Source organism: Haliaeetus leucocephalus, unplaced genomic scaffold (genome assembly GCF_000737465.1).
Source record: "Haliaeetus leucocephalus isolate CR32 unplaced genomic scaffold, Haliaeetus_leucocephalus-4.0 Scaffold229, whole genome shotgun sequence".
Taxonomy (NCBI): Eukaryota; Metazoa; Chordata; class Aves; order Accipitriformes; family Accipitridae; genus Haliaeetus; species Haliaeetus leucocephalus.
The window spans coordinates 7,032,661-7,043,723 of record NW_010972665.1 but is presented as its reverse complement, the minus strand read 5'-3'; the positions used below and the strand labels follow the sequence as shown (position 1 = coordinate 7,043,723).

Genomic DNA, 11,063 nt, shown 5'->3' with positions numbered 1-11,063 from the left:
GCCCCGCCCCGCCTTTCCTCCAATCGCGTGCCTCCTGCCGGCGACGCGGCGATCGCGGTGCGCCCGCGAGCGGTGTCGCTTAGCAACCCAGCGCGTCGTGGGGCGGCGCGCGCCTCGCCACCGCCTCTCCGCGCAGGGCGCCGTTGCGGCCGCCGCGGGCCCGGAGCGGGCGGAGAGGCGCCCAGCCGCCGTTGGGCCGGAGGAGGCAGGCGGTCGGTAGCTGGGAGGGTCTGCCGTTCCGGGGCTCCGGGAGCAGCGGGAGCGGGGCCGCTCTCTGGGGGAAGGCGAGCGGGAGGAGCCGAGGGCGGTCGGGTAATTACCTTAGCGACAGCGTGCGGCGCCAGAGGCAGGGGGGACAGCACCGGGTCCTAGTGACAGTCCACGGAGCACCGGGCGAGGCGGGGTGACGCGCCAGGTCCACCAGGAAAGCCGAAGAGCACCACGGGAGCAGGGCTAGGGAACGGGCCCGCCCCGCGCGCCGCTCCGGGCGGGAGGGGGGTGAGGTAAAGGCGCCAGCCTGTGCTTCGGGGGAGTGCGGGGGCGAGAGGACGTGGGTGGAGGCTCCGGGTGAAAACGGTCGGGACAGTTAAGGTCTGACCGGTGCTCTCGGGGCCCGCTACCTCAGGAGCCGGTGCGGACGCGGAGGGTGGGAGAGGTTTTATGCCCGCGGCGTTTCACACAGGGCAGCGTGAAACGCCCTGGCTTCCCTCCCGCCTTGGGGCCGTGCGGCGCAGAGCGGCGCGGCGCCTTCAGGGGCACCCGCTGCTCGACGGGCGCCGTTCCTAGCGAGGGAGCCGCTCCGCTGCCTTCTCCGGGCCAGGGCTGCGCGACGCGGGCTCAGTCCCGCTGACAGCAAGCGAAGGCTCTTCTCAGCATCGCAGAAGTCGCGTTTCAGATGTGTTACGTGTTTGCTGGCGCAGGGCCAGTAAAACCCTGTGTGAGCACGGAGATTTGTGCCTTTCCTGACTGTATAGAGTGAATGCTTCAGGCCCTGGTCTTGTATACGTATCCTAAAGATAGCTTTGTTAGTTCAGACTAAAACCTCTCCTTAATCCTTCACAGAACTACTTCGCTGTTCTTCAGATACCTGTCTAGAAGTTTCCTATGTCCTGTTATGGTCTTTTTGCTATTGTGCTGACCTAGAATTACCAGCATATTTCCAAACAGTTTCTGAATTACACAAGCCTAAACAGTAAGGGGGTGGGGGGTGGGGATTGAGTACTTTTTCTGCAGTGCTTGGTGAAACTGATCTATCGCTGGAGCTTTTAAGAACTAAACCAATATTAAATTTAAATAACTTTCTTCTATTAATTGCCGGGTTAATAAAAAGAGTAATGTCATATTCACTATTTGGTGCCTGAGGCAATGATTCTTAAAAACCCTAATTTAATTCTGACATTGATGGCTAATCTCTGTCTGTTGTCAGTAGATGTGAATGGAATCTCAGTATCTGAAAAGATGCCTGGGAAGTTGCTTGAAAAAGGGACTGGCAGAGGTTGTAGAGCATCGGCCGGCAGATCCAATAGAGTATCTGGCACATTGGATTTACAATTACAGAAGAATCTTAGATGAAGAAAAAAAGGTGGATCCATCTTGGGCAAAAAAATTCATGACAATATAATTGATGCTATTTAATGTTTCTTTATTTTTTTAATTGATTCTGTGTTACCTCCGAAACAGAGGGTGCTGGAGAGAATTGAGCTGGAACAACAACGGGAGGCGGCCCTGGTAGAACTCGAAATGTTAAAAAAAATGAAGGAAGAAGAGCTAATGATTCAGCAGAAACTTGAAGAACAACACCAGGTTAATAATACTTAATTATAGATAGTTATAAATAGTATATGATGCTGTGGCATCTTGTAGCTCTCTGTATACTTCTAATCTCTGTATAATGATTTTGATAGAAGGTAGCATAAAACAAGTATTTTAATCTAATTTTTCTAAATAACTGAAATGATTAGTCAGCCCATGGGAAGAAAAACTTACATACTATGCAGTAAAATGTTATTAAAAAAATGAAGGAGCTTAAGGTAAAAAGCAACCAATTTAAGACTTACCTGAGAAGTAACTTAAAATAAGTAGACTATCGTCTGTAGTTAATAATGAACAAGAGCTGGTGCAAATAAAGCTAGAAATCATTGCAAAAATTTTTGACAGGCCTGCTAAGAGGCCTGGGAGTAATAACCAATCATTGTCTGAAGCTACTTCCATGTAATATCAGTAATGCAAAAAAAGGTAATGAGAATGTAAACACAATTATAGAGTCCTGAAAATGGTTGATCATCAATGAATGAAGACTGCGTATGTAAGCAGTATGTATAGTGTGATCCAATGAGGTCCCTTTTCCTTTCCTTTGCTACCGGAGTATTCTGTTGGTATATGAAGCAATTTGAGTCCTATGCTATATGGACTTTGAATATGAGAAATAATCCTTTATAAAGGATTCATATGAATTTGACCACACATGTAACAGCCTCAGTGTTGCTGTGATAATGTTGACTTTATCTGACTGGATGTTTTTTACATGGCTGACTTTCACGACATTAAAATCAAGAGTAATTTTAAATCTGTGCTGATCTTGTTAAGCCCAGTTCTAGTGCAAGGTGCATTCATTCTATTTCACTTGCACTTTTTAAATTTGGACTTCACAAATTTGCAGACCAAAAGTTATGTGCTTAAGGATTTCATGAGTCATATAAAATAGGAAATGGAAACAAGAATATGAGATAATTCACAGAGAATTAAATAAGTTATTTCATGTAAACTGCAGGAAAGATGTTGAACAATACATTAGACACATTTTTTTAACCTAACTCACAATTTTGGCTATAGTCACATACTCAGGCATGGTTTGATTATATGTACCAAAAATGAATGTGAAAACTAGTTACTACAATATGACCATATTTATAGCAACTGCTCACAAAACGCTACAGCAAACAGTATTCTCTAGGCCTTAGTGCTGTTGAATGTGAAGAGTTTGATTATGCCATTTCTGAAGTTTTGATGCAATAGGACTTGGCTCACAAAGAAGAAACACTTTGTATTAGATATTTTCGATTGGAAATATTAAAGGTTGCTGATGAAGATGATAATAATGTTAATGACATTGCTTGCCAACCTTTTCTATAAGTTTGATTCTATATGGATTCAGCTGTCTGTGCTAGATACTATACGACGTATCAAAGATCTTAATCCAAAGTATAGGAGATAATGAATATAGACTGATAAAGAGCATGCAGAAGGAGACAGTATCTTAAGTGTGTACACTAACTTCAGTTGTCTATTTCTTTCCTCTTGGCAGTAAAGCCTTTCTATCCATGTGTGTCTAAAACGTATGAAAATGTTGAGCTAGGTAATACTGAAAGGGCTTTATGTTATTAACATTGCAGTTATGTTTTCTGCTTCCTTTTTTATTTTATTTAAGATTGCAATCGTGAAATACATTGTAAGCAATGGGGTAGGGAAGATGAATGTGTTTTTTTTCCTTCTTATTTGTCCTTTCTTAAACTGTCTGCAGGGTCAGCTGGAACAAGAGCGTGAGGAGTTGAAACTGCAGAATGAAGAAGATGAAACGCTGTTGCAGAGGAAAGATCAAGAGGTTTAAGCCAAAGCTTAGTCAGTGGTTTGGAAGTACTGTTAATCAGCTGTCTTTGCCAGGTGGAGGCACTAAATACGAAACACAAGGCAGAAGCCCATGGGTGTTGAACTAACACATAATCAAAAAAAAAAAAGTTAAAATGGGGGAAGAATGTCTAACACCTTGCTTCCAGTCTGGGTTTTATACTTGAGTTTTGGTCTGTTCTATTAGATTTATTTAGTTTATATTCAGAACAGAGCATAAATTTATTGTAAAATTTAGCCTAAGGTCAGCTTAGTTGATGCTTTCCCCTACCTTGATGGTATTTATGAGAAAGTATTATAACTTAAGCATGTCTAATTTAAGTGTCTAGGCAGTAATGCTTTACAGTGTGCCAGCACAAAGTCCATTTGCTGTGCCTGGAAAAGGAACTGTGGATTGGAATTGGGATGCCTCTTGATTGTGAGATCTTCCTGGTGCATAGGAATTTATACTAACAGAAGAGTGCATATACAGATGTCCATGTAAATGTATGGTCTTTTAATGCTATTTCAGTAAAAACATACACTGATAATTGGCATGCTTATCTCAATAAAGCTTTTAAATGTGAATATCTCTTACATTTACATGGAGCACATCATATTTTAGAGAAATGTACATTTTTAGAGCACTGTTAAAATACTAACAGAACATAATTGTAGAAAGATGACAGTATTGAAGTGACAGAAAAAATTAATATATAGAAATTTAAACCAAAATTATTTTAAAAAAACTGATAAATATAGTCTTAACAAGCATACAAAGACCATACTCTCATACTAACATGTTTGTGTAGCATGCATCTAAAGTACCTCTTTATATTAATACATAATGTCATTTTAACATGTCTGAAATATTCTCTGTAGATAATTATTCATGACATGGAATACTTTTAATTGAAAACTGGTTTTCATTACCATAGGAAAATGAAAAGACAATAGCTGAACTTACAGATAGACTTGGAGCACCTAATTTGACCAGAGTTGAGGAGCTAGATGAGAATGGACAGTTTGAGGTAAGTGTTTAGAAAGAACAGGGAGATTATAAATGATTGATTCTTACAGATTTGCTTTTCTGCACTGACATATCAAAGGTTAAAACTGTTGCAGTTAAGACTGTGCTGGTTCTTTCCTATGGTTTTAAAGGATGGTATTTTGGCCACAACTTCCAAACTGCCCATAGCCTGTTCTCTGGTACAAGTTAAGCCATTCTAAAACACCATGTGGTGTTGGCTGACTAAATCTTCAAGATTTTAAAATGCCCTTTTGTATTCAGGTGCATTACAAATGAAAATATGAATATTCTTAGAGAGGAGGTAGCCGTCCTTTGCCATGTGAATGGATAGTCATGTACAACATGTACTAAATCACAAAAGATTACTCACTTTTGAGTGATTGAAGGAATTTATATTTTTCTGGTTGGTATGAAGTATATTTTCTGTGCAGAAGAATGTACTCTTGTGCAGAGATATCTGAGCAAACATTTAACATATAACACCAGATACTAAGGACATACAGCGCTCACTAAAGCTAGGGCCTGCTGAGAATCGGGTTATCTGAGCCCTGTGCCAAGATGAATGTACTGCTTTCAGTACTACAACTATGGCTCTATGCTGTGATCCTCAGCTATCTTCTATGCCAGCTTTTTTTTTTTTTTAAATTATTATTCCTTTTATACTTGACAGTCCAGGGAAATGAGAGAACATGAATCAGCCTTCATTTATTGTAAGGCATAGCAGTACGTTTAACAGATGATGCCAACTCCTGTGAAATCAGCTTTATGAGTGTTCACTGGTCATAAAGATATTGGTATGGTCCGACTTTTTCCAGTTAGAGTATTCAAAGTGGTATGACTTGAGATTTTGATATACTAGTTTTAGTACATCATTATCAGAACCCTTTTGCCTTTATTAGCCTTATTAATATGCTTTATGCTTAAGGTTACTTTAATAACAGCCTGTTTTATAGGTATTCTTTAAATACATTTATGAACTTAATTATGACTGTACTTAGGGTCAGGTTTTCACAGGTGTTTTTTTACCAGGGTAAATCAGATGAGTTCTCAAAATCTCCTATAGCCCCAATTTTTACAATTTTCTGATAATTACATATTAAAAAGTATTCTTGAGGCTTCAGGCCTATTTTATGTGTTCTTAAATAAGTGAATTGCAAAACCTGAAGTGAACATGAGTAGTAAACTTACCTCCTGCTTCTTGTATGTGCCAGCTTCCAAGTTTCCATGCCTAAAGTCATTTAAAGTTGGATTACATTGCCCTTTGGTGATGTTATTTCAGGTTTTATGGTGATGTTTGTTGAATTAAACCACAAATTAAGAACAGGTCAATAAAATTAAAATATATAGACTTGTACTATTGAAACTATACTGCTCTCAGTATCATAGTACTTTATCCAGACTTGCTGGATTTTATAATAAAAGTCTGGTGATAAACTTCATCATATTTCACTGAATGGAAGAATACATAATTATATTGATGAATACCGACTTGTCTTTCACTGAGTTTTTTCTTTTTCTTTTCTCCTCTTTTTTACTTTTTGCAAAGTTCAGTTAATGCTGGCAACTGATAGAATGTATTTTTTGTTTTTTTAGAGTATAACAGATCTCATGGCAGAAGCAGAACAAGAAAGTTCCCAACTGATCTGAAAGCAGTAAATATATTTTCTACTCATTACTTGCTGATCCTGAAGTGTAATATCTTAATTTATGTATTTTATATATAGAACTGATTTACATACCTTTTGTTTCAGTTTCTATGCTTTCTGAGTGTTTGTATGAAGTCTGTTAATTCTGGCATGTGATGCTTCCTTTTTGTTCTTAAACCATTGTAGCTAGCACAGCTGACTCAGAGGAAGAAAACTGCAACTGAAATGAAAGCAGTAAATATATTTTCCACTTATTGTCCATTGATTCTTGACATGTAACCGTAATAATTATAGATATAATTAATGTGTCAAGATTATTTTGGAGTACAGGCTACAATATGATAATTTTAATCAATATTAAAAGAATAAAAGATTATTGAAAAAGGATTTTCCAAGAATTTGAATGATTTCTGATAGAGGCAATGATCTACAGATTAGAAGGTGTGGAGAGAGTTCTGCACATCAAACTAGATGCAAAAATCAAATCAGAAGATTTTCCAATTTATCTGGAAGAGAGAAATTGAACTCTGTGTGACTGCGTAGACAGATGTACTGAAAGATCTTGTCTGTCTTGGAAATCATGAGGTGCTTTCTGTAACACTAGGTGTTTGCTCTAGGCTTTATAATAACCTTTTCTGGTTATTGTGTGATATTAGGTGAGCTGCAAGTGTCTGCTTTAGAGTTTTAATTAGTCAAGTCTTAAAATAATCTTTTCTGCTTTTGCCTTGAATTTGGAAATCAGTAAATTACATCTGTGTTGTCTTCACTAACTACCATTGTAAGTTCTCAAAGCTTCACTTCTAATAAAAATTGGAAGGACATTTAGCTTGATCCATATTTAACTATAAAAATAAGTTTTATAATTCTTAAAGACTGCATTAATTTTTATAAGAACAGATTTCTGTCATCACTGATACCTTGGTACAGGTTGTCAAGAATGTTCCATGTCTGTTCATTATAAATAGAAAAGACACCAGCATTAAGAAATCCTACACTTCTTGGCTAAAAGAGGCCTTTGCATCTCAGTGTCTTCCAATAATACAGGTTAGTTGGACAATTAACACTTAGTCATTGCCAATATTGTGCAATGGAAATACTCTTCATTAGAAATTCAGTGCATAGTTAGTGCATTCACTGCATTCTTCAGTTTTGGGATAAAAGAGATTTTTGGGATAATTTCACTTTAATATGTTTATATTACAGTTAGCTTTAAGGGTTTTGCTATCTTTGGCAAACTTAAAAATATCTACATACCCAACAGGCAAAGGTCAATCATGTAATAAATATTTTTATGCTCTAACTTGTTCTGTTCATGTAGGTCATACTAGGCATAATCCTACCAATTTTTAAAAAGGTGAGCACTTTTGATTTCTAGTATAGTAATATATTATTTTTCCCTTAAAAATAATAAAGTACATTTATTAAAAAAGTCCTGTTGCCCTCTTTATTGCCACATTGCTTTTTAGACATTGTTAATTGGTGTGTCTTATACGAACATCCTTAAAATCAAAAGAGAAAAATGTCACTTTCCAGGTATAAATACTTAGAAATGTTTGTGTAACTTTTTAAGTAATGAAAAATGGAACTACTTTTGTGACTAGGTGGTCAGGATTTGCTATCTACATTTATTCTGCATTGGTATAGGTTTGCAATTTCCATGACAGTCAAGAAACTTTTCTGTGGAATAAATATACCCTTATGGTTGATATTCCAGTAAACCGATTTTGTCACAGTTTATGATTATATTTATTAGTAACCATTAAAACAGTGTCATTTTAAGGCTGCATTTTAAGGTACTACAGTTCTAGTTACACCTATTAACACTATATGCACAGCAGCTTCTTGTGACAATCTCAAAGGGATTGAGTGACGGGATAAATAGATGGAGTTTCCCTTTTGAGCCAGTATGTATAACTGGATCTTGTTATTTAGATTAAAATTTTCAAAAATTGATAAGTAACTTATGTCCACTTACATTTTACATGATTGGACAATCATGTTGACTATGAAAATTTCAGCCTTCATACAGCCTTCATATTTAATTAGAAAATATGTTCAAGTAATAAGGCAGTATTTTAAAACATGCTAGTAGATAATTCTAATTACTACTTCCAACATGTGGCTTTTATTTTCTATCTTTTTGTAACATTTGTATCTTTCTTTGATTTTGTTATATGTGTGTCCACTAGAGTGCATCCTAAATAAACACACTGGGGCTCTGTCAGTTACAACCCATGAAAACTACAACTTTTGTTTGTCGTTTTGTTTCAGCTTATTTTTTAACTGTGACTTTTTCTTTGTGATCCTGCAGTTCGTATTCCCCATTCTCTTTCTAGATAGGAATTGAATTTTTGGATGGAAACTGCTATCAGAAAATTGGTTAGCAAGGGTCAAAATAAAATGGTAGATTCCAATTTACCTATTCCTTTGCTGTTACATTATGTACAGAAGACATAAGTTGTTCAAATGTTATTTATAGGAATTCCCATTGGTTTGGGATTTGATGTGCATAGACCTGGTGCATTGATCACCTTCTCAGCTTTATAGGAATTCTTATGTTAGATATGGGACCAGAGGGTAAACAATTCTTGGCTCAGTGCTTTCTTAAGGTGCAAAGCAGTCTGTAGGTAACTTGGAAATGTAGTTCACAACAGAGATGACTTCTGCTTGGGTGTCTATACCTGGAGGGAAATTAAGGCAGCTTAAAATCATCTTTGGCTTCTCCTCCTGAACTTTAACCTTATTTGGAGTATAGCAAGCTAGAGCCTAGAACAGGAAGAGAATAGAGGAGAAGATACTATTTTATTGTTACTGCATGTGATGTGATTTCAGAAGTGTTAATGCAATTTAACCTCTGCATAAAATCTGAAGTCACATATTGAAAAAAAAAATGCAATTACCTAATGTAACTTCAGCTACAGCTTAGACTCCCTTTGAATACACTTTTGTGGAATGAAGAAGGTGGAATTCAGAGGCAGATGATGGAAAATGTTGCTGAAAATAAGGTGCTACATACTGACAGAAGATTTATGAAATTGTCATTTTTCCTTTCTTCAGAATAGGATCAGACTTATTTAGGCTGCTATCAGACCCCATGTACAGATCCTCCAAAGAACGTGCTGATAGTAATGTGCCCATTCACAGCTGTTCTCATTCCAGCAATACTGAAGCAGAAGGATGAAAACAGATATGAAGCCCAGAATAGGACAAAATTAATCAGATTAGCTATCAGTCTGCTCACAAAGATGGAAACTCAGCTCTGCAATGGGAGAAGCTTTTCTCCTAGAAGGAGAAATACATGTTGCAGCAAGCATGTTTCAATGTTATCTTTTAACAGAATAGGCTTTATTAAGTCTGCAGTCCCTTTCTTATGATGGATGATTTTTCCTTCAAAGTCTAAAGGAACTAACATCTTTTTGTAAGCAAAAGCTTTATACAGTAATTTGCTAATGGTAATGAGCGTTATATGAATTAGTGTGGATTAAATGTAAAATTGAATATCTCTGAACTTTGCTAATACCGTTTACTCATATTTGAAGTCAGCTATTAATTGCTGTACTTCTGTGAAGTTTTTTCTGTACTTAGGTTAGATAAGAACAGTGTTGTCTATTGACTAAAGCTAGAAAAGAGAGTCTAAACCTGTTATTTGCTGGTAAGGACTTATTTACTTTTAAAATTATCTTACCAGTACACTTGTTTGATGTTTTTTTACTTCTGTTTGTTTTCTGGCATTGCCTTTATAAACCTTCATGCAGTCTTTGTGCTTTATACTTGTATATTTGTTTCAATTCATATGATGGAAGAAGCTGTACTATTATAAACATTTATATAGGTATTATTGAGCTAACAGTAGTGGAAGAAAGGCAAGGTAGAGGAATGTGCATTTAAGCAAGCTGTCACAGTGTAGAAAACTTTTCAAAAAGAAGCAGAAGACTGATTCACAGAATTTGAGAGCTCTCAGATGTATATCCCACTTAAATGCTGTGGGTCTTCCCTGTTAACCTGCACCTCATAGAATTATTATCATAAACCAAAATCACTGTTTAACTTAGAGATCAGAATTGTTGTCATTTATACTACTATATTTTATTTGAAATAAGTTATTCTAAATGATGCTACGTCATAAAAAAATTACATTCACTTGGGCCTGTGTGGAGATGCTGAGTGCTTCCATTTTATCTTTAGTTGTAGGGCACCCAAAATCAATGGCCATTTTGAAAAAAATTGAGATGACCAGTTCCTTAGTTAGTATTTTGACTATATCAACATGAGTTAATTGAGGGGGAGGCAAAAAAAAGAAAAAAGTGCTTATGTTAAACCATTTTATTATTAATACTAAGCATGTTTGTATTATCACCTGAAAGTAAATCCAGAGGCAAATGGTCAAGTAATGTAGTAAGTAGAGACAGTTGCCTTTTGCTTCTTGGTTAATCTTAGCTGAGTTGTTATCTATTACAAAGGCTGGATTGATGTCTCTGTACTGACACGGAAATATAAACTTCACTAAAAATCAAAACTCTTCCCCATTTTGCATCTGGCATAATTTAAAATTTCAATGTACTCTAAATGATGATGTGAAGCTTGGGTTTGATCTAGAAAAAAACCCACTGATATTTAGGAATATCACACCAAAGTTATCTGAATAATCTTACTCTCTCTAAGGAGTATTTAGAATCTTTTAACAAACTCTCCAAGGAGATTTTGCCACTTTCTGCATGTAGTTATTCATGGATCTCAACAGAAGTTGCTATTACAAAAGATTCCCCCCCCCCCCCCCTTCCCCC

The 11,063-nt window shown here is 37.1% G+C and overlaps 2 protein-coding genes across 2 annotated transcripts in view; one reads left to right on the top strand and one right to left on the bottom strand.

Annotated features, from left to right (window-relative positions):
• The window catches only part of EXOSC3 (exosome component 3), a 5,271-nt gene extending 4,116 nt beyond the window's left edge, over positions 1-1,155 (bottom strand). Inside the window, exons 1-3 of the mRNA XM_010567933.1 lie at positions 1,140-1,155; positions 715-933; positions 13-320 (exon numbers count right to left, since the gene is read on the bottom strand). Coding sequence (XP_010566235.1) covers positions 13-320; positions 715-933; positions 1,140-1,155 — 543 coding nt within the window. The remainder of the gene's footprint in view (positions 1-12; positions 321-714; positions 934-1,139) is intronic.
• A 280-nt stretch (positions 1,156-1,435) lies between these two features.
• On the top strand, positions 1,436-6,280 carry LOC104831996 (DPY30 domain-containing protein 1-like). The gene is made up of 5 exons (XM_010567931.1): positions 1,436-1,582; positions 1,681-1,803; positions 3,521-3,601; positions 4,542-4,634; positions 6,227-6,280. Exons 1-5 carry the CDS (start codon positions 1,436-1,438, stop codon positions 6,278-6,280), a joined length of 498 nt encoding a protein of 165 aa, XP_010566233.1.
• The last annotated feature ends 4,783 nt before the right edge of the window (positions 6,281-11,063 follow it).